This window comes from Nomascus leucogenys, chromosome 11 (genome assembly GCF_006542625.1).
Source record: "Nomascus leucogenys isolate Asia chromosome 11, Asia_NLE_v1, whole genome shotgun sequence".
Classification (NCBI taxonomy): domain Eukaryota; kingdom Metazoa; phylum Chordata; class Mammalia; order Primates; family Hylobatidae; genus Nomascus; species Nomascus leucogenys.
Window position 1 is genome coordinate 70786097 of NC_044391.1, and position 23594 is coordinate 70809690.

The following is a 23594-nucleotide window of genomic DNA, read 5'->3' on the forward strand; positions in this document are numbered from 1 at the left end:
AGTTCTTAGACCCACTCATTAGAAGGCTGTTAGGACACACATTATTGCTGTCTGTCCACAGGTGTTGAAGTGACAGAGCTGGCTGTCAAGACAACTACACTATACATTTAAAAAAACATTTTCATAAAATATTCTAGTGTATTGTTTTCTTCATAATTCTATGCATTTTATGTATTTATGAACATTATTCTTCAAAGGTGTCTGTAGGTTTCACCAGCCTGCCAGTGGGACTATGGTACAGAATAGGCTGAAACCTTCAGTCAGGAGCCGCCCACCGCAGGGCAGCTTGACCATAGGAGGAGCTCTGCTGTCTAATAGCTGGTTATGCTTCTTTATAAATGTGCTTGTCTGTTGTCCAGACCAATGAACACCAAAAACAGAACATTTCTATAGAAAATTCCCAAGAAGTCCGGGAATCCCGTGACTTGAAAGAGCCTAACCCTGTACAGTAAGGAGAAAAATGCCTCTTACCCTTCCAGGGAGGCCGATACCTGCAGCACCTGGTAGAAAGGACCACTGCCTAACTGGAGTGATGATCCCACAGGTACAGCAATGGCAATTTACAGACAGCAGAGAAAGAAGAGGAGAAAGAGGATGAGAGAGTAGGATAAGGAAACAAAAAGACAGGAAGCTGTTAGCAATAGGGGCCACATAACTTGCAAACTGGAAAAAAAAAAAGGGGGGGGGAGAAAAAAGAGAACTTTTAAGGACAATGAAACTAAACAACAACAACATGGTAGTGAATACTTTATTTTGTTGTAAACAAGTTAGTTTTGAAGGTATTTCCTCGTGGTCCTCCTGCCCTCACTCCTCCCCGTGATCCAATGATGCTGATCAACTGCTTTATTCAGTTTCCCATCTTTCTTCTTGCCCAGTCATCTTAGCCTTTCTTTTTTTAAACACATGATCCCTAGTACTCGTCTTTGGAGGACAAAAGGCTTTCCATATGTTAGAAAAATTTGAATCTCATAGTACTCACAACAACGAGCAGCATTGTAAGTTGTGATGCATTCATTTGGATTGGAACATTCTCAATCAGTCCTTCCACTCTAAGTAAATATTTGTTTCTCACAGAACACAAGGCAGTTCAAAGGGCCTCTTGTTAGAGATTTATAGGTGTATGAATGGGAAACATCATATAAGCAGTGAAAACAAAAATCTTTCCAGGTTGTCGGATTTTCTCCTTCTTGGTCTTATAAAAAGCAGCTAGACATCTTTAATTTAAGAAATACATGCACATATATACAATAGTGATTGGAATGTTATTTTTATCCAAAACATTATAGAGTTTATCTCAGATATACTGAGGACTGTCACTTAGTCTGTAAATTACCCCCAGAGGGTGGTTTGTTTCCTCATTCCTTAAAAAAAAACAAAAGCAAAAAAAGTTTACTAAATTTAAACACTGACGTCCTGTGAAGATGCCAGTCTTTATAGGCGTTTGTAAAAGTAGACTATGGGGAGTATATTACACTAATACAAAGTTTTACAAATGAATACAAGTGAAATATATAAATTACAATGAAATAGAGGAAGATTGTGGCTCTGTCCTGGGGTGGTTCTTTTAGCAGTCATATTGCTGTAAAGAAAATAAAATACCATTAGGTTATAATCAGGATAAATAATGATGACATTTTAGTCCTTTAAGTTCCTATTTTAAGCAAACATAAACAGACTGATCCCAGCTTCAGCAAAGCTTAGGCCAACCATACTTAGGGCTTGGACAATGTTCACAAAATGTTTCCTAAACAAACCCAGATCCCTTGTCTTCCATGAGTAAAGGCCGCAGAAAGGGCCCATAGAAACTGCAGGATACTGATGTTGGGTTGCTTTGAGTGCATTTGTGTGGGGTTTTAATCTTAGGGATTTAAAAGATAATGCCATGGAAGTTTCATACTGGTATGAGCTCAATGTGGGTAACCTTTCAAATTAAATGCTACCGAGTTAGGGACCTGACTCTTCTACATGAAAAGCCCTGCCCTTTCAAAGTGTCTTTTGTCTTATAAACAAAGGTAACAGATCTTCCCTGTAGTATCTGGGAAGAAGCCATCCCTACAGTGACTCAGCTGGGAAACCCGGTGTATTTACTACCCCAAATCAGAGGAGAGTCTCATTCCCTGCCAAATCACTTCAGCCATTTTGGTCATTGGCTCTTTATGTTTGTCCCCAAAATGTACTAAGTGAGTACATTTAGTACAAGTAATCACTTACTTTGAACTCTGCCTTGTATGAAATTCAAGGCTAAAGGGAAGCTGCATGACAGCCATCCCTAGAGGATACTTCTCTGCCCTTCCCCAACCATATTGCTTGAAAGAAGCTCCATATTGAAGGTTTCCCACTCCCTTATTTTCTTGGAAATTTGCCAAAGAAATTATCAATCTTGCTATACTGGCCTGATAAGGAAAACTAGATTTTCATTTTAACCTTCCCCCAAAATTACAGAGAGTTTCCTTTTATTTTCAGCAAAGTTTTTCATGGTAGCAATGGACTTTCAGTTTTCATTAGGTTTTTGTCTTATTTTTAAAAGAAAGTTAACAGATCCGGCACCAGAGGAGTAAATGGTTTGAAAAATATAAGACATAAAATAACCCTCTCAAAGATAGGATCAAAGCTGGACTTTCATCAATTCAATAATATATATATATCTATATTAGGAGGATATAGAAACAAGAACTTTCACTGCTACAAACAAATGCATTTTTTTCTCCTAAATCATATCCCCAGGAAACAAGTGCTTCCTGGCTTTCTTTCACAACGAAAGGCTTTTCATGAGCTGCTGTTCAAAGATTGCTAGTGATCCTCCATACTTACTGCTTAGGCATTTTTATGACTCCTTATTAGGAAGGAATTGCAGAAAATCCAACCAAACAGCAAGTGTGGAATACAGGTTAAAAGCAGGAGCTTTTGCACAAAATGACTCAAGGTTTGAAGCCTGTTATTTCCTGAGTAGGTGATCTTAAGCCTATTGCTTAATATTTGAGTCATAGTCTCATCTGAAAAATGCGTTTAGCATAGTGCCTGATGCATTGAATGGTTGGCTATTACTTATGTATACTAGTTGGGAATATAACAGCAAACAATGAGCAGACATCTCTTTTTTTCTGTCTCTGCAGCGAGAGCAGAGGCAGTGAATTAGATCCTGAAGGGAGTGCTGTGTCTATGGGCAGCATGTTCTTGTGTACATAGAGCCAACTGCAAAGAACTAAGACAATCCTGTGACTGTGAGACTCGAGGAAGCTTGTTACTGACAGCTGAAGTGAATGCTATAATTGTATTGCTACAAAGATGATATCAGAATAAATGCTGGTAGGTCAAGCATGTTTGGTTTTGCCTTTTTCTTTATGATGAAAACAATGGTATATTAACACCAGGGCCAGACTACGACATTTTCATGCAGGTTCTTACCTGTTGGCGAGAGCAGCAAAAGCCACATATGCCTCCAAGCACTCCATTTATTACTTGAATAAGACACAAGATGAATTCAATTCCACCAAGAGCCAAGAGGATAGAAAACAGAGATACATTCCATTCCACAATGTGCTTGGGTTCAGTGCACTGGGACCATGTGGAGGTATCCAGAAGGTACCTGTGGGTAAAAAGAGAAACTTCTGACACATGGTCATACTTAAGGGGATACTTCATAAACTACTTTTGTTTGGTGGTTTTTCATTCAGAAAAAAGGAATGAATTATTCAATATCCTGTGTAAGTTTCTTCCAATGCATGTCATTCCACAAAATGGAGGAATTTAGCCCAGATCCTACTGTAATGATAAACATAAAATTATAATTTATAATTTTTGACCCCAATCTAGGATTACCTGGTCAGAAATTCTCACCTTATAATGATGTTTATATTCCCTAACAGGCATCTGAATTCTTATAAACAAAAATAAAAATGCAGAACTGTGTTTGTGCTTTGTTTAAAGCTAGGTAAGATTCATGTATGTATATGGAAGTAAACTACGAGCAAATGCAGAAAAATGAAAATAATCCATGTGCTAAAGTAGAGTACGTGTATGTGTTTTTTAAAACTGTTTTCCAATTTTATTGTTGTTATTGGTATAAAAGATGGGTATTTGTATTGAATATTGAGTGAATACTTAGAAAATAAAATCTCTTTAGGCTAGTTTTTTTTTGAACTTTAAAATATTAATTTAGATCATTTTATTACATCTCAATTTGTCACTTTTGAAAATTATCCAAATTCTGGCAAGTTTGGATATTTAATATGCTGGAATTTTTCAACTGAGACCTTTGGAACAAAGCTATTTTTTGTTTTTAAGGAATAAATTAATTTGCAACATGAAGCAAATTCATGGGATTAAACCCAACTAATTTGATAGCTCTTTACTCTTTCTTGACATGGAGTCTGGCTCTGTTGCCCAGGCTGGAGTGCAATGGCGCAATCTTGGCTCATAGCAACCTCTACCTCCTGAGTTCAAGCCATTCCCCTGCCTCAGCCTCCCAAAGTGCTGGGATTACAGGCGTTAACCACCACGCCCGGCTGATAGCTCTTCACTTTCATGATGCTGTGCCCAAGTGTTGATAATAGCATGTAGCACACTGCATTCGCTCATTCAACAAAGATTATTGAGCACTCAGTGTGAGTCTGACACTGAGCCAGAGCTGGGGATATAATGGAGCACAGGGCACGGGCTCTGTCCTGAAAGAGCATAGCTTCTAAAGGCAGAGACAAGTCACAAGTAATCTCAATGCAACAGATATGCTGATCGGTAAACAAAGTACGGAAGAGCCACAGAGGAAGGGCACCTAACCTAGTCCAGGGAGAACACCTGCTTATGTATCTATTCAATAAGGCTGAGCTCCATGAAGGTAGGAGCCAGACCTATTCATCATTGTATATCCAGCCACTAGAACAGTATCTGACACACAATAGCCACTCAACACATTTTAAAAGCAGTTGAGTGATAAATAACAACATGAAGTTGCTTTGTGAAATGTCAGCAAACCATACTGAGGTGATATCTGACTATAGATTCTAGGATTTAGTCGAGTTTATAAATACCTGGATATTCTTCCAGTCTGAAAAATTCTACTTCTGATAGCCCTCCTAGAATTTCAGCCTTTGCTACAGAGTATTTGGATTCTTAACGAAATATAATACAATCATGTGGGAAAATCAAGGTTTGACTTAATTCCACAAAGAGGTCTGATATAATTCTTTTCTTATCACAACTTCCTGCCACAACAGAACAAAGGGGCTTGGAATTTGAGACCTAACTTTACAATAGTTCATTGAGCCAATCAGAGATTATAGTTGTTGCTTTCAAAAAAAGTTCTGTTTTTGTGGCCCTTTCTGCATGTCAGCAGAACAAAAATCTATATTTTCAGGTTGCAATGTAAAAAAAATTCTTCGGCTCCACCTGGCTCCCAGGCAACTAACCTGTGGCTTGTGACTGTTAGTTATTTCCCATATTGAAATCCTTGGACAGTTTTAAATGAAGAATGACATAGAAGAGGAGGAAGGTTTCTTGTAGAATCCAGGGTTAGAATCCAGGGTGGATAATGGGAGGGGCAAACAGTCAAATAGCTATAAAAACCATTTAGCGATACTACCACCTCTCCCTGCATTCTGGCTGCATAAGTCATGACTTTTCTTAGAAGTCTGTTTGTGCAATAGTTTTGTATGTTTGTACATATGTGAATAGCCATTTTCTACTAGTACATCCAGTATGTTCTGATAAAAGCTGAGTCATGATTGATCACAGTTTTGAACACCAAAATTTCAAACTTCTGTAAGTATCAATTTTCCTTCAAAGGCTACCATTGGGTTATGTTTATTGTAAGGTAGTAGATAACATTAACAGCTAACAGTGGCAGTTGCTCACAATGTGGCAGCCTCTGTGGGGAACATTTTACATATTATGTCATTAATTCTCATGACAATTGCCATTGATTTTATTTTACCAGTGGAGTAACTGAGATGCAGAGAGCTCAGTTCACCTTTTCCTATAGATAGGTGCAGAGCTGTGATTGAACCCGGCTAATTCAAAATCATGATCTCATAACTATGCTAAATTTGTGAGATTCATATATCCTCACTACATGCTTTAAATTCATGGGGACAAACATTCTTGATAATATAATTCGTTATTAATATTATTTTTAATCATGAATCTCAAAACTAAACCTTTCAAAATTCAACTTCAGAAAGTTGAGTAAGGAAAAAGTAAACTCAGAGTCAACTCCTGCTCAAAGAAACATGTCATCCATTCATCACCACATACATCCGTTTCTATCAGCTGTGCTGTTTCTGTTCTTTTCTTGATAACTGATAAAAAAAAATAAGTATCAACATAGAATGGCGGAACAGCACAAATTATCCTGATATTATGATTGTGACTAGGCCTTACTTACATAGCTTAATAACTAAAAAAGGGGGCATTGTACATAGTTTGTATGTTTTATATGAGTGTATGTGTGTATAGGGGTAAGGGCATGATTTGCCCTGGGCTTGAGTTAAATTCATATAGTTGCCATTCTTATTATATATGGATTCTATAATACTTTCTTATAAAATAGTAAAATGTATTACACTTAATCAGGCAATCGTTCTGGTATAATGTATGAAGTAATTGAGATGCACTATATGAACACAAACTCTACATCCAGACTGCCTGGGTTCAAATGCTAACTGCCAGTTTCTGGCAACGTGACCTTGGATGAATTACTCCATCTCTCTGTGATTTTGTTTCCTCATCTTTAAAACAGGAAGTCACTTCATAGGGTTATTATGAGGATTGAATTATTGAATCTATTCAAAAGCACTTTGTATTTGGGAAGCTGAGGAAGGAGTATTGCTTGAGTTCAGGAGTTAGAGGCTGCAGTAAGCTATGATTGTGCCACTGCATTCTAGCCTGGGTGACAGATCAAGACCCTGTCTCTGGGAAAAAAAAAAAAGAAAGAAAGAAGGAAAGAAAGAAAGAAGGAAGGAAAGAAAGAAAGAAGGAAGGAAAGAAAGAAAGAAAGAAAGAAAGAAAGAAAGAAAGAAAGAAAGAAAGAAAGAAAGAAAGAAAAGAAAAGAAAAGAAAAGAAAAGAAAAGAAAAGAAAAGAAGCATTTAGAACTTGTTTAGGTCAGGGACTGGGCTCCATCCTTGGATACCTATTGCCTAAACCATGCCTGAGTCAGTGAGAATAAACACTGGCTAGGTGGGTGGATGGATGGGTAAGTGGATGCCTATCTGGTTTGATAGAGCTGCCACTATATACATGTGGTGGATAAAAATGTGTAGCCATGTAGAGAATAATTACATACTGGCCCTCGGTACTGGCAAAGGTGTAGTTCCACTGGCCGAGGGAATCAAGACATAGTGGTCCTTCTGCTAAGCCAAGGGCTGCCACAATGACACAGTAGCCAGATCCTGCAATTCCAATGAGAGCAGCCAGTACAGAAGAAAGCATCTAGGGAAAAGGAGAAACACAGGACGTGAGCCACAGAGTGCCACAGCTACATCTTAGGAGTCATTTTCACCACCAGGGCAGGAGGACCTACCGCACATCGTTTGCCACAGTTTTCATGGCCACAGCAGCCACAGCAGTCATCCTGCTCCAGCCCAATGAAGACAAATGCTGGCAGGAGCATCTGGTTAGGAAACAAACAAAGTCAAGTCATTGACTTGCTCAGGCTCATATGGGTCAGGTTAGGCATCTCTTGGTAAAATATATTTATTTCTAATGACGTTAACTGGCTTTGATTAGGTTGACCAGATATCCCAAAGACTGTAAACCTCTGAGGAGAAAAAGACCATCTAAATGTCATATCTGCTTGTTTTCATGTAACCTGTCAAAGCATTTTTTAGGATGAGGGTGTAACATGGGAGGAGTAAAATAATAAACTGTAAATGTGTTTATTCCTCAAGAGTTTATCACACAACCTCAGATACAAACTCTTGGAAATATTAAACCCTTTTTTTAAATATGATTTTTTCCCCTTGTAAAATGCAGAATATACCAACAAATCTTTAATAGAATAACTGAAACTTTTTTGTAAATGGGAGACATGAAAGCTATATATAATAAATATGAACTGCTTCCTTGATTATACAAATGCATAGTTTTAACTTAACAATATTAAGCTCTTAAAATATAGTAAATATGAAATACTTCAGGTTCAAGATCGAAAGAAACTTAAGTGTGATGTTATGTTTAAGACAAATAATCATGTTAACATGATAATAATGCTTAAATTTGAGGCAGACGGGCACTGTGGCTCATGCCTGTAATCCCAGCACTTTGGGAGGCCAAGGTAGGAGGGTCACTTGGGCCCAGGAGTTCAAGACCAGCCTGGGCAACATGGCGAAACCCCATCTCATTAGATAAAATAAAATTAAATAAAATCTCATTAAATAAATAATTTAGGGCAGATTTGCCATGCCATAATCCGTGTATTAGGTTTAAATGTTTTACTATCTTTTACTTGATTAAGAAAATTTATCATGTATGGTACCATTCCATAAAATTTCTCTTTAAAATTTTTAATCCCAGCACTTTAAAGTAGCAAACTTAAGTTTGTTCACATTCTTTCCATGCTGTGGTTGAAGCTAATGCTTTCAGCTCCCAGGTTGGCAGGGAAATTCCTCTCACTTCAATCAAAAACAAATCTTGGAAAAAACAACACATTCCACTATTAGCTTCAGACACCGACCTGCTGCTAACTGTAGGGTTTTTCCTAGACACCACACCCCAGCATTACATAAAGAAGAAAGCTTAGAGTTCTTTTAAAATAGCAATGCACTCACAATTCATTATTTTTCCCTATCACAGATGGCTGAAAATAAACAGCAGAGAATTTGGATTCAAAACTGTTGATTTAGGCAGAGAATCAGCCAACCCCTTCCAGCTCCCCAGAGCAAATGTTAAATGACTACCCGCTCTAGTAGAAACTCTATAGTCTCTCAAATCTGATTTAAAAGCGAATATCTGTTTCCTACCTATAGAGTTTAGCAAAAAGGCCATTCACTTTTAGTTGAAAGAGTGTTTTGTAAAACAACATCTAATAAAATTACTACGCTATACTGTACCAATCTCGCTTTTGTATAATCTGCTTTCAAAGGAATGAACAAAAACAAAAAAGTCACTTGATTTGGAAATATGCATTACAAAAAACTTTCCATGAAAATACATAATGAAAACGTCTAGGAAACGGAGATAATTCAGTAATAATCCTGAATGACTTACCAGCAGGCCGCCTCCTACGATGCCAGAAAAGAACCATACGAAGCGGCTGAGGTGGTTTTCGGAGGCATACCTTGTTTCCCCATTGGGAAAGTAAAGCAGAATATTAGCTGCAATGCACAGGAGGGCGAGCCCCACCAGAGAATGTCCGATGCATCGTGCACACTTCCCGTAGCACATGGTGGTCTGCGAGGTTTTCTCCCCCTTCTCTTTGTCTTCAGCTCAGTGATACCGCAAATTAGATGAAAGTGTGCCCTTCTGGTGGAGAAAGCAAACACCACTCTCAGCCCATTCCTGCCACCTCTTAAATACTGCGATTCTTAGTCACTGAGTGGATGAGGTACTTTGCTTTCATTGGTCCTAATGGCAGGCTCCAGCTGTGGTGAGAAGAGGCAGGGGGAATGTCCCGCCCTTCAGACCAAATCCTTGGGACAGGCAAAACCAGGGGCAGGACGTGAGAAACAGCCTCAGTCATAGGCAACAGGGAAAATGATTAATCTTGAACAAGGCATTGACTGTGCAACTCCTCCACAAGATAAAGAATCAACAGGAAAGCCTAACATGACTTTCCAGTAACTGCCAAGTGTCCGAGATGCAACAGCCCTGGTTGAGGTTTTGAAAGACAGTGGGCTGTGCCCCTGCTCCATGCAGCTGTCTGGACAGCTTCCAATCTGAGAGCTCTGTGTTCATTTCTACCTTTGTGCTGATTTAATTTACAACCTGGGGCAAATCTCCTGAGCTCATTTCCTTGTCTATTAAATACAAGGTGTCTGAGACGTCACCCATGGATTTGAGGAGGCTGTTGGGAAAACTACAGAGCAAACTTCTTTACTCTGCCTACAGCAAGCTCTGCAGGATGGATTTCAGTTTTCAGCGTCCCTGGACATCTGTCTCTAAAACAAATCTGCACCACAACAGAGGTGGCGTCAGTCAACACAAAGGGCTCAGGTGCTTTTTAAAAATTATTGAGTGTTGCTGTCAGGAAAAGCAATGCCAGGAAGGGCCAAGGAAGGCCTAAAGCATGGGACAAAAATAAAAAGAGGAAGAAGAGAGGGGGAGGAGGAGAATGGGAGAGAAGGAAAGAGGAAAGGAGGAAGGAAGAGAGGAAGGAAAGAAGAGAGGGAGGGAGAGAAGGAGGGAGGGAGGGAAGGAGGGAGGGAGGGAAGAAGGGAGGGAGGAAGGAAGGAAGGAAGGAAGGAAGGAAGGAAGGAAGGAAGGAAGGAAGGATAGCAGGAGGGAGGAAAGGAGGGAGAGAGAGAAAAAAATAAGAGAAAGGAACTTGGCAAGCAGAGTGGAGAAACAAGGTTCAGAGAAACGGAACTGGCTAGGAGTGTCAGAACCCACACGGAGGTAATCAGATGGTTTACCCAGCCAGATCCTGAGACCAGCTTCCACAGGCTCCCCACACAGGGCAGAGAAAGGGTGTTAGACTAACTTTCTAGGTGGTTACCTTGCAGAAGGAGGGGCTGGGCACTGAATAAATTTAAGCCTTGAACAGCAGATTGCACCAGCCAGTGGATGGCGGTGGGAGGTGGACAGGGTGGCTGGGTGGGGCCAGGCCTGAAGGGCCTTGTCACCAGGACAGGATAGAGAGTACAGAAAATAGAAAAGGACCAAGGTAGGGAGGCATTAGCTTAGAAGAAGAAGGTGAATGTGGTTCGTGAATCTAGAGTCTGAAGGATTTGGCCCAAAACTAGAGGGCGGGACACATACAAAATTTGAGGAGACCAGCTGTGGTTAGTGATGTGGCATGGGACCGGAGGAGGGCCCAAGAAGTGTGGCCTCAGCACACTAACAGGGGTGAAGCCAGAATCCAGGATGGCCTGAGGAAATAAATCAGTGGAGTTGGGAAGCCTGGAACCACCCACTTGCTCAGGCAGAGGCAGGCAAATCCTCACAAGAGCATCATTGGGTCACCACCATGTATCCAACAACAGGGAACGTGTGTTCGGCCTGACGGCTTGGAGACAGGCTTCCACTGGTGACAGCCTGGGCACTATGGGTGAATGACAGCATCTTTTGTTGAAGCATAATCATTGCAACCCTCCTGTCTGCTGATCTATCCCACCTGGAGCCAAAATGGGGGAAAGTGATTCTTAAACCACTGATATGGTTAGGCTTTGTGTCCCCACCCAAATCTCATCTTGAATTGTAATCCCCATAATCCTCACGTTCAAGTGAGACACTAGGGGGAGGGAACCGAATCATGGGGGGCGGTTTCCCCCATGCTGTTCTTGTGATAGTAGGTGAGTTCTCATGAGATCTGACAGTTTTATAAGGAGCTCTTCCCCCTTCTCTCAACGCTTGTCTTTCCTGCTGCTTTGTAAAGAAGGTGTCTTGCAGCCAGGCGCAGTGGCTCACGCCTGTAATCCCAGCACTTTGGGAGGCCGAGGTGGGTGGATCACGAGATCAGGAGATCGAGACCATCCTGGCTAACATGGTGAAACCCCATCTCTGCCAAAAAAATACAAAAAAATTAGCCGGGCGTGGTGGCGAGCACCTGTAGTCCCAGCTACTGGGGAGGCTGAGGCAGGAGAATGGTGTGAACCTGGGAGGTGGAGTTTGCAGTGAGCCTAGATAGTGCCACTACACTCCAGCCTGGGTGACAGAGGGAGACTCAGTTTAAAAAAAAAAACAAAAAACAAAAAGCTGTCTTGCTTCTCCTTCACCTTCCGCTATAATTGAAAGTTTCCCAAGGCTTCCCCAACCATGCAGAACTGTGAGTCAATTAAACTTCTTTCCTTTATAAATTACACAGTCTCAGGCAGTTCTTTATAGCAGTGTGAAAATGGACTAATACAACCACTTCACCCTCAAGTGCTTAAATTTCGTTTTGTCTTCTTTCCCCCATCTCCAAGTCAGTAGGGCATGGAGAAGAGTGAGGGGCTTGGAAAGAGAAAGCCTGGAGTGAGACCCCCAACTCTGCTATATTCCAGCTGTGTGGACTCAGTCCAGTCACTTACATTCCAGGACTGTTTCCTAATCTATAAGACAAAAAGCAGGGCTAGAGGAGTGGTTCTTAGCAGGTTTTTGAGGATCTTAAAATAAAAAATAAAAGATTTTTTTGAAAATCTGATAATAAAACCCTCTCCCCAGAAAAAAGAAACATACGTGCTGCAGGATGCTGCTCATATGTAACTTTGTCAAAGAAGTCCTCTCTGCAGACCTATCTAGGGAAGATATTCCCCCTATCTCTAGTTATGCTCCATCATGTTACTCTGCTGTATCATCATCACAGAATTTATCAGCCTCTGAAGTTATTCTGTGTATTTGCTTGTTTCCTTTTCTGTTGTCGTCTCCCCTCCCCTCCCCACTGAGTGCAGACACCTTCTGCCTTGTTCACCATTGTTTCCCCAGTACCTGGAGCATGTCTGGTGCATAATAGGTGCTCAGTAAATAGTATTGAATAGTTGGATGACTAAAATAAGCGAATCTATGAGTTTTTAAGCCTCTTTTTAACCAGGCTGATGCTCCAGTCTCCCCACCCTCAATTTCATTATGCCTCTCTGTGAGCCCAAGATCTCCCAGCCACTCACACCATTGCTCCCAGGCCCTACCACTGCCTGGTTGTTTGATTTGGGGCAAGCTATTAACCATTGTGTACCGTGTACCTCTATTTCTATAATTCATTCATTCACCGACATCTATTGATTCCTACTATGTGTTATAAGTGCTGAGGATATAGCAGTAAGCAAAGCAAACAACAAAATTCCTGCCTTTAAGGAGTATCCACTCTATCAGAAAGAGAGAGGCAAATAAAAAATAATAAGTAAAACACAGAGGGTATTAGACGGTGATAAGAGCAGAAAAGGGGAATAGGTGAGAGAAGGAGAAGGCCTTACTGAGAGGACCTCTCTGACACAAATAATAAAATCTGCCTCATAGGGTTGTGGTATGCAGAAATGAGTCAATGTGTGTAAAGCTTGAAGCATCTGGCATATAGCAGTCACTCAAAAAAAGTTACCTATGATTATTTACTATTTTTATCAGCCCACTCTCTCAGAGGAGATGTCTCTATCTGTGATTCACTATATTTACTTTTCTGGGATTCTATCACTCCAATATATGTTGGATTCCTTTGTTATCTTTCGTGATAAATTTTAAAATACTGGACTTCCCCCGGTTATAGTAAAACTCATTTCTAGCTCCCACATCCCTTCTGGAATCACCCTTAATCCATGATACCCTTGGAAGCAGTGGTTTTTACTGCATCACAGAACTGCAGGTTCCAGAGCATGAGCTGCTGGTTCTCAGCCCCATGTTTTGGATATGCCAAAACTGCCGGCAAGGCCCTACTATTTCTGCCCAGCCTACCCTACCCTGCCTTGTTACCCTGACTGAACTTGTTACTTCATCCATGATGCCTTTCGTCACACCCCTGCCTGCTTCCCCCACCACCCCACCCTCAGCCTGCTCATGACTCCCGCTTTGTTCTTACACACACCACACCTGCATGGTAGCCCCAATCTGACCACGATGCACGAGTGTGTATCCTCCTTAGCTTCCCCACCTTCACTGAAGTCTCAGAGAGCAGGGACCTTCTATTTTCTTCTTTGAGGGCACAGCGGCTAGCATAGTGTCAGGCATTTAGTTGGCTCTCAATTAATATTTGCCAAATTTTGTTCAGATGAAGAGGGAAGTTGAATATGTTGAGTTCTAAGATTATTTGTGTTTAAGCAAAGTCAAAACATCTTATGAAAAGTTAGGGAAAATTGACATTTACTATATTTAAATTAGAAAATGTTCAATTTTACCTATCATTAACATAAGCAGCTGGTATATGCTTCTTCGGGTTAGCTCTTTCAACCTTTTCATGCACAGAATGTGGCTTCAAGAATAATTCCAGGGAAAACTCCTTTTCCTTATATCAAGTGCTATATAAGCATAGATTTTCATGCTGAAAGAAGCCTCAATAGAGTGAATGGAATCATTATGGCCATTTTATAGTTAATCCCACAGGGGTTAAAAACTCTTCCCAAGGTCATCTAGCTAGTTGGCAGTGGAACTGAGTTACCTTTAAGAATTAACATAAACAGTCTATGATTCTATGTGGTTATGAGATTCTAGGAGGAAGATTTGAACTCAGATCTCCTGCACCCCAGTTGTGTTTTTCCACATGTATTTCTCCTTCCTTGTAGTTTCTTACTCATTTGAACATGACAAATGTAATGATTCCTATATAGTAACAATGATCATTAGAGCATTCTGATTATAGTAACAGAAGCCAGTTGAGTTACCTAAAACAAAGGGGCGTTAATTATAAACTTCAAAGGTGGAGATGCAGATAGGATGATGGAACTCATGGACAGGGGAACAAAGTTCTGGAAATTCAGAATGTCATACTCCACATTTTGCGTTTTTGACTCTTTCTATCCATATACTTTATTCTTCTTAGTGCAGTCTCGTTGTCTCTGGTTCTCAGTTCACACACAAAAAATATGGCTACTGACAGTTCTGAAGTTTATAGTTTTTTCAGTTCAAGAGATTCATCCCATGTCCAGATTGTGAGAGAAGGGACATGCATTGGACAAGACCAGGTCAGGTGCCCATGCCTGTGGGGCCAGGTGCCCATGCCTGTGGGGCCTGCAAAAACATGGCTGCTGGGAGCCATCCCTGCAACCAGGTACATGCAGGAGAAGTCGTTCTCAGGAAAAGGTGAGTGTGGGACCAGACAGGGAAGCCAGTTGCTGTCCTTTATTTGGAACTATAATCAAGGCAGACAACCACAGTAGAGAGATGCAGAGGCAGGGAGCAGTGTAAGATCACCTTACACACAGCTTCCTGGCTTTCCCTTCACTTTAGGTTGTAGCTCAAGTTATTCTTGGCTAAAAAATAAGCTCTGTTGGCCCAATTAAACTAGAATTAATCACCAATTCCCCATCTTTATCTGCAACATTGCTCAGCTGATGGCTCATTAAGCCAAGAACTCTCTCAGGTCTCAGTTGCCATTTTCAGACAAGACACCTCCTGGAGTGCCTGCCCTATGGTCTGAAGCTCAAGATGTGGCTCTGGGTCTCCCTTCATGAGGGCTAGCTACCCAGAAGGGCTGGTCTGACTTCCTGTTGAATGGGTGAGCTGAAGACATCCAGGGCACCTAAGACAACTAGTGCACAAATACTTGAAGGGGAAAGGACTCTCGTGTTCTGAGTATCATTTCCTTGGGTTGAATAATTAGAGCCTGGCACGTGAGATGTGGAGGGCTTCAAAGACCATTTGACTTTCAACAGAAAATGGTCTATGGTTTTCTAAAGCGACACACCCTGATTCAGCCCAAGGGAAACAGAATGTCTGTGGGTGAGGCCTGGAATCTGCATTTTAAGTAAGTCCTCCAAATGACTCCAGTGCACAAGCAGAGTTGAAGTCCACTGATGTAGGTGGCCCAACTTTCTAGTTTTATACATGAGGCTACACAAGTCCAGGAAGGTTCATTTCAGTTGAGAAGAAAACCGTTGATTAAAATAAAAAACTCTAAAAAATTTAAACTGATGAATTCATGTGTTTGCACCTTTTGAACCTGGTTCACCAAGTGGTTCTCTTTGTGAGGTAGGAGAAGTAGCAGTCCACTTGCAGCTCCTCTCTCTGTCTGATGGGAGACCAGATCCTCCCTGGGAAAAGTGGCAAGTTCTCTCCTGCTGGCCTCCTTCCACAGATCACAGCTGCCTTTGGGGAGAATGACAAAAACTGTTCAGGGTTCCTGGGTAATACGTATCCAGTTTCTGTGCATTCAGGGGAAGAGGAGCGTGGAGCAGAAGGAGAGTGGGCACATGCAAGTCACTCTGATGCCGTAATTTAACTTTACAGCTCCCTTGTGCAAAGCTGTTTACAGGTGAGGAAACTGAAGCTCATCTGGGTTAAGCATGCAGGCCAAAGTCACAAGGCTGGCGAGTAATTAGGCCTGGATTCCTCCTACGCAGGGCTCCCTGACTCACGTACCCATGCTCTTTCCTTCACACAATGGGCTGATTTTACTACAATGTTGATCAGATTCGGGGACTGTTTCTTTGGCACTTCTAAATAACATAATTTTGAGACATTAATCACTTGCATTCTACTTTAATTCGACGAATGATTTCAAGGTTAACCTGATGTCTCAAAATTAAAGCTACAGCTCCTATTCTACAAACTTGGTTTTATTGTAGCAAAATAGAACTATCAACAAACAAAAGATGTATGCAATTAAAAGTTTTTAAAAGAATTGTCTAGATTCAGTAGAGGAGAGAAATAATAAAGCCTATTTTCATTTCCTTTACCCAGGTCTAACTTGTAAAAGGATTTCCCTACCTGTGTCACTGGTCATGATTGCAAGTTGTCCAGGTTCTTGGCGTTTTGAACAAAGAATTGGACAAAACGCCCAGCAAAGCAAAGAATGAAGCAAGAAAAGAACAAAAGCAGGGATTTATTGAAAATGAAAGTACACTCCACATTGTGGAAGTGGGCTCGAGCACCAGCTCAAGGGCTCGAATACAGAATCTTCTTGGGTCCAAATACCCCTGGAAGTTTCTCATTGGCCACTTCATGCTCACCTCATGTAAATGAAGTGGTAGCCCACAATCAGTCTGACTGGTTGCAGAAAGCAGCCAACCAGATGATGAAGTGAAGTTACAAAGGTCACACTCCTGCGCAAACATCTGATTGGTTGCAAAAAGCAACCAATCAGAGGGTACGGTGAAGTTACAAAGTTATACTTCTATGCAAACTGAAGACTCCACCCACAATCAGTCTGATCAGAGCCACAGTCAGACCATTCAGAGTCTGGAGTGAAGTTACTAAGTTGGAAACAAAGTCTCTACCAGCAATCAGTCTGATTTGTTGCTTACAGACAATTTCCCAACTGCCACGCAGAAAATGTCAAAGGGAGTAGCCTCTGGTCCTTTTGTTACTGAGGCATGGAAAGTTAGGGTTTTCCTTTCAATTTAGTTCTAGGAAGTCGGTGTGAAAAGCCTTAGGTTCCCTGCCTCCAGACTCTATTCTCCTGCCTCACATGGTCTTTTGACCTTATATAAAATATCCTTGCTTTTTTGCAGAAAGGTTGGGGTGAAACTCTCCACTCCTGCTTTCATACCATTTGAAGTTCAGACCAGTGAGATTTCCATCAGTTGGGAGTTGAAGATGCCACAAGGACAAGAACCGAGGATGGTTTGCTCAGAGCTTATTTTTAGAAATCATTTTCCAGGGATCCCTGGTGACAGAGGAGCATTATTTTGTGTTTGAGTTCTGAATTAAAAAGTTTCCTACTATACATTTGTTTGGTCATTTCTATGACTTCAGCACTCTCAAAGACTTGGACCGAGGCATAAATAAGAGGCAGTATGAGCATTTTCCAAGTAATCATTCCAAGTTGGTGAGTTCATACTCCACCTAGACCTCATGGCCTCGCCACTCTCAGTCAGACTGGTTTTTGTGGCTGTCAAAGTCCAACATGGCAAATTTCCCACTGATACTAAGTGAGCTGAAAACTCAAGTTACAGTTGATTTTGCCCTAGGGAATTTTACCAAGAACAGCTTTACAGCAGTGGAGAGTTGAAACGTGTGTGTGTGTGTTTGTGTGCGTGAGAGAGAGAGAACGAGTGAGCATATGTATTAGAAAGAGAGACACTCAAAAAAAGGTGACAGATTTGGTTTGGCTACACTGCTTGCTCTTCTGGCCCAGGTGGACAGTTCACCTTCCTTCCCCCTCCCTGTTCATAGTCTCTAACTGGCTTTGATGCGGGAGAACTGAAGTCCAAATAAGCATGACCCTAGCCTCTAATACAAACACCATGCTTCAGATTTCCTCCCCAGAAAGGGAGTTGAGATTCTAACTGGCTGAATCATCTAGTGACAACTCCCTTCATTGTGTTAGGTTACAAAAACATAGTTGTTCACTATGGGAACCCTGATGGGAAATCCATTCCACTTTCAGGTTAAACCGTTAGCCTGGCCTGTTTCAAATGACTGTAAGATTCTACAAGGTCTTGATTTTTCAATAATGCCTTCACCGTGATTTGGAAACTACTTTTTCAGACTTAGAAGGTGAGGAAATCTTGAGCAAGAATTGCAAAGGAACTGAAAAACCAATTTGAAACATAAACATTATCTGGAATGTTTATAATGCATTTATTACTTGCCCAGTAGAAACCAAATAAGCTTCTCTGATGAGACCTTTCAGAATAGCTCTCCCTAAGAGGAACTAAATCAGGAATTGGGGATAGCTGGCAAGAAGATATTATCAAAGCAAGCTCAGGATGTGGAATCCCTACATTGCCCTGGATCTTCTTTTGCAGGTGCACGTTCCTAGAGTTCTTATTCACCATCCTGAGGACACCAGGGGAATAAAAAGGATTGCAGGGCCTCATCCTTCCTGACCTTCTCCCCCTCTGATTTCCTGACTGTCTTCTCAATGGTCTTGATGTCTTCTATAATGACTTGATGTTTTTAGGAATCAGAGTCCTGGACACAGACACATCCAGGTTTGGCACCAGGCTTGTGTGAGTTCTTTTCTATTTTTTTTAATGAAGAAGAAGGAAGAACATAAGTGTAAGTGGAAAGCATTTTTTTTTTCTTCTAGGATCACATATGTGGCATTTTACAGGGACTTCTTCTAGATTGTCAATATGTTAAAGACAACTAAAAAGATTATTACAGGGAATTCTTAAAGTCTTAAAGGAAGATAGTCTCACAGGAGGATGAGATCTCTGACAAATCAATATTTTAATTATTGTCTGAAAATTATGTGGAGCAGGATTTTCCCCTCATTTTCATTCTTCAGTTAGAGCTTCTGATCAACATAAGTATCATTCACCCAACAAATATTTACTGAGCAATCACTGAGTGCCAGGCATGAGTCTAAGAGCTTCACACACATATCTTACTACCTTCCACAGCAATCTTCTGAGGTAGGTGCTATTGTAAACACTATCACACAGGGTATAAAACTGTAAGAGCTTAAGTGCCTTTCCCAAGGCCTCACAGATTGTCCAGAGTGGCCAGGATTTTAATTCAGGCAATCTAGATCCAGAGCCTCTTAACCACTATACGGTGTTGCCTCCAACCTGGGGGAACTGGTCTGAAGAGAACAAGTATTACCATGAGTGTTAATACCATTATAGGTAAAATACACATAGTGCCCAGATATTGGTTTCTAAATACGATTCTCCAGTGAAAGGAACCAAGGCACTTTGGACTTTGGAGAAGTGGCTGACTTCAGGGCTGAAACAAGAAGAATATGACATGATTCTGGAATATTTCGTGCTGGTGTTGTGTTCTTTCACGAGATGATCATTCAGGTGAGATCACAAGAGGACATACAAGGAGGCTCAGGAACTCACAGGTCCTAAAGACAAGAGGCACAGGACACCACAAAGGGCCTCGGGGGAAAGCTCCGGGGCGGCCAGGAGGCAGAGGGGCAGGAGTGAGAGGAGATCCAGGCCCATGGCCATGGGAAAAGCAGGGCAAGGTGAACTGTTTAGGTTTGAATACTTTCCATGGGCTCTAAGCCATAGAGGTATCCTCTAGTTGCTTGGTACTTGGCCTTGGAATGACTAAAGCAGAGAAGGGTTACCTCTTGTGTGTATAGCCAAATAGAAGAGATAAGGATCTGGTCTGGTTAGTTTACATATTAGAGACATGCTCCTGGCTGAGAGGGGTGTTGGTCTTTCTCCCCAGCTCTAATGGGAAAGGATTCACTTTGAAGCTTACTCAGGTCGTTGGCAGAATTTATTTCCTAGTATTTGTAGGACTCATGCTTTTTCAAAGTCAGCAGGAGAGCAAGACTCTAGAGTGAGTCTACCAGCAAGGCAGATCCTTACATAATGTAACACAATCACAGGAGTGACATCCCATCACCTTTGCCTTATTGATTAGAAGCAAGTCACAGGTCCTACCCACACTCAAGAGGAGGGGATTATATGAGGATGTTAATACTAGGAATCAGGGATTTGGCGGGGACATGATAAAGTTGGCCATGGTGATGCTGTGTTCACATTGCATCCTATGACATGGTTTACCATACCCCTTAGTCTACTACAAGTGATGTTAACTTGAATCACTTGATGAAGGTGGGGTCCACCAGGCTTCTACAGTGCACTTACTCTTTTCTCCCTTTGTAAATAGTATTTTGTGGGGAGATACACTCAGACAATGTCAATATTGCTTTTTCATCAAACTTTTAGTTAATATCTCTATGAACTCATGAACTCCTATTTTGTTCAATGAATTATAATCCATTACTAATGCTCAAATTGTCCCAGATTTGGCCTGTGAAAGCCCTTTAAAGCTGGCTCCTGTGTCCTTTTCACAGGACATTATTCTTTGCCACTTCCTTACTTTCTGGATGTATTATTTATATTTTTTATTTTCTGTATATTATAATGTTTTGATTTCTTAAAAATCTTGATTATAACCCCATAGAATACCCAGCTAAACTGCCCAGTCTTGATCCACAGGAATTGTGAGATAATAATTATGTGTTGTTTTTAGCTGCTATGTGAAAATTGATTGACTGCAATATAGAAAACTAATATAGTTGTTTCTATTTTATTCTTGCAAAAGATGCCTGCAATCTTCAGTTGCATCAAGATAACAAAAGTAAGGAAAGACTGAAGAAACTTGCTAGGTTGAAGGAGACTAAGGACATATAACCACACAATGCGAGATACTATTTTGAATTGGATCCCGGACCGGAGGGAAAACTATTGCTATTAAAGATATTACTCTGACAATTGGTAAAATTTAAAGTTGGTAGAATTTAAATATGGACTGTGGGTTAGATAACAGCATTTTATAAATGTTTAATTTCCTCATTTTGATTATTGTATGGTGGTTATGTAGAAAATTATAAAGTGAATATGACAAGATGTTAATTTGTGAATCTAGTAAAGGGTATATGGGAGGTATTCGTACTATTCTTGCAACTTGGTAGTAAGTTTGAGGTTATTTCAACATAAAAAGAATAATCCAGCCATATTTGTTTATACTTGTAATCCCAGCACTTTGGAGGCCGAGGCAGGAGGATCTCTTCAGCCCAGGAGTTCGAGAATAGCCTGGGCAACACAGTGAGACATCAGGTCTTCAAAAAAATCAAAAAATTAGTCAGGCATTGTGGGACACACCTGTAGTCCCAGCTACGCAGGAGGCTTAGGTGGGAGGAATGCTTAAGCCCAGGAGGTCAGGGCTGCAGTGAGCTGTGATTGCACCACTTAAGCCTGGGTGACAGAGTGAAAAAATAAAAAATAAAAAAAAATTCGAATGTTAGATTTTACTTTTAGAATAGTATTGGAAATCATTCAAATAGCTCTTTTGCCTCTGTGGGAACTTTAGGGACCTGGGGAGCACTAACATATAAGATACTCACCTACCAGTGTCACATAGGTATAAAGAGCATGAATGACACATAACCTTTTATCACATTATACAGGCTTCGTGTGTTGTCAGGAATTTGATGTCAAGACTTGCCCTTTATGACTAATTCTTATGTGTCATTCACCTAGAAGCAATAATCCTTGCATTGGTGTGCAGTAAATTTGGTGTGACAACAATGTCGTCATTGGTAGACCCTGATGGGACACAGTCCAGCTCTCTTTCTGGCCTGAGGCCCTTGTTCCTCCTCCTGTTGACAGCGTGCTATGAGTGTTAGCCATCCACAGCCCAGACTGTCTCAGGGACTGCCCTCCGCCTAAGGAAGCTGCATCACCCAAGCTATGGCCCCTCCCTGAGGAAAAGCCACCTCTAACCACTGAGGAGGCAGACTATATCTGGCTTCCTTGCCTCAACTGACAAACTTGGTAGGGCCATCCTAGCTCCACAGCTGTCTGTGGGTTGGCCGAGGCCTCTGTTGAACTGCATCAGAGTACATCTGCTGCCCAGCCCCACTTCCCTCACTCCTCTCCCCTCATAGGGATGATCCTGAGGGCACTCCCCCAGAGACCGCCTGCAAGCTCATCTCCACCCAGAATCTGTTTCCCAGGGAAGCCCGTCTTCAGCACATGCCTTCTCCAAACCCATCAACTCACCTCCTGAACCCTAGGCTGCCCGATGACATTGCTGCTTCTTTCTATGGAATGCAGACAGGAACATTTCTGATCCATAAGGAACGCAAATTTTTAAACTCTGATTAAAAAAAAAAAAAACCAACACATGTATAGGACCTAAAAGGAATGAGTTAGTTCAACTCCCTACTGCCAAATTTGGCAAAAAAAAAAAAAAAAAAAAAGGATATCTCTCAGACCTTCTTGTGATACAATGTCCCTTTTCAGGACAAATTGATCTTTAATGATTTTGTTTACTTAAAAAAACTTTAACATATACAAAATTAGAATAATATAATATAAAGCCCCATAGATTTCCCTCACCTGGCTCCAACAATTATCCGTGACCAATCTATCTGCTTTGATACCTCAACTATTCCCACATTATTTGAAGCACATTCCAGATATAGTATTAGTTCATCTGTTTTTTAGTGTCTTTAGAAGAGAATGAACTCTTTGAAAAAACAGAATCCTCATAGCATTATGTAAAATATTACAAATTAGTAAAACAAGTTCTTTAATATCATCAAATATCCTTTCACTGTTGAAATTTCCAATTGTTTTGTAAATATTATAAAAGTTATTTTGTTTATACAGTTTGTGTATTTGAATCAAAATCCAAATAAGGTCTGCGTATCATGATTGGTTGATAGTCTCTGAAGGTTCCCCTCCACCTACCTCTTTTTATCTCCCTTTCAGTTTCTTTATTGAAGAAAGCTGTAGAGTTTCCCGCAGTCCACAGACTGCAAACCTCTTGTATTGCTTAACATGCCAATTGGCCGTTGGACCTGGAGGCTTCATCAGATTCAAAGTTTTTTGGTTCTTTTTTTTTTCTTTTTCCTGTATTTGGCAAAACAACCTTTTATGTGGGTTTGCGCTTTTTCATTAGGATGCACCTAAGGCCAGATTGTTTTCCTTTTGGTAAAGCTCACAGCTGTGGGTGGCCAACGCCTGGATACAATCATTCATTAGGAATTATGAATTTTCTCATTCTGTTTTAATTTATTAGCTGGATTACTTTTTATGAAAGGAAACTTCTCCTTGTCTATTATTTGATGACCTGGAGACTCAGTTTGCATTAAAAAATTAGAATAGGGCTGGATGCAGTGACTCACGCCTGTAATCCCAGAACTTTGGGAGGCCGAGGTGGGCAGATCACCTGAGGTCGGGAGTTTGAGACCAGCCTGACCAACATGGAGAAACCTTGTCTCTACTAAAAATACAAAATTAGCCAGGCATGGTGGTGCATGCCTGTAATCCCAGCTACTCGGGAGGCTGAGGCAGGAGAATTGCTTTAACCTGGGAGGAGGAGGTTGCAGTGAGCCAAAATCGAACCATTGCACTCCAGCCTAGGCAACAAGAGCGAAACTCTGTCTCAAAAAAAAAAAAAAAA

General features: G+C 41.0%; 1 protein-coding gene and 1 long non-coding RNA gene across 3 annotated transcripts; one reads left to right on the forward strand and one right to left on the reverse strand.

Moving 5' to 3' along the window:
- Positions 1-734: 734 nt before the first annotated feature.
- On the reverse strand, positions 735-9643 carry TM4SF1 (transmembrane 4 L six family member 1). 2 transcript variants are annotated; one of them, XM_012510671.2, is made up of 5 exons: positions 9201-9643; positions 7516-7605; positions 7279-7424; positions 3406-3586; positions 735-1579 (listed from the first exon to the last, which is right to left on the reverse strand). In XM_012510671.2, the coding sequence occupies exons 1-5, from the start codon at positions 9375-9377 to the stop codon at positions 1565-1567; spliced, it is 609 nt and encodes a 202-aa protein (XP_012366125.1). In that variant the 5' UTR covers positions 9378-9643; the 3' UTR covers positions 735-1564. The 2 variants fall into 2 exon arrangements, with proteins under 2 accessions (XP_012366125.1, XP_012366123.1); XM_012510669.2 differs by having other exon boundaries at positions 3386-3586; positions 9201-9611.
- Positions 9608-17436, forward strand: LOC105740521. Its single transcript, XR_004032326.1, has 3 exons — positions 9608-10145; positions 15847-16023; positions 17222-17436. It is a non-coding gene; the product is annotated as an uncharacterized LOC105740521 (long non-coding RNA).
- Positions 17437-23594: the final 6158 nt, after the last annotated feature.

Bases quoted from the DNA above. Each gene is read 5' to 3' on its own strand.
- TM4SF1 (XM_012510669.2), bottom strand. From the start codon at position 9,377: ATGTGCTACGGGAAGTGTGCACGATGCATCGGACATTCTCTGGTGGGG. The intron at 7,425-7,515 runs GTAGGTCCTCCT...CCTTTTCCCTAG, and splicing joins ACTGTGGCAAACGATGTGCG to ATGCTTTCTTCTGTACTGGC. The intron at 3,587-7,278 runs GTATGTAATTAT...TTTTACCCACAG, and splicing joins TTTGCCAGTACCGAGGGCCA to GTACCTTCTGGATACCTCCA.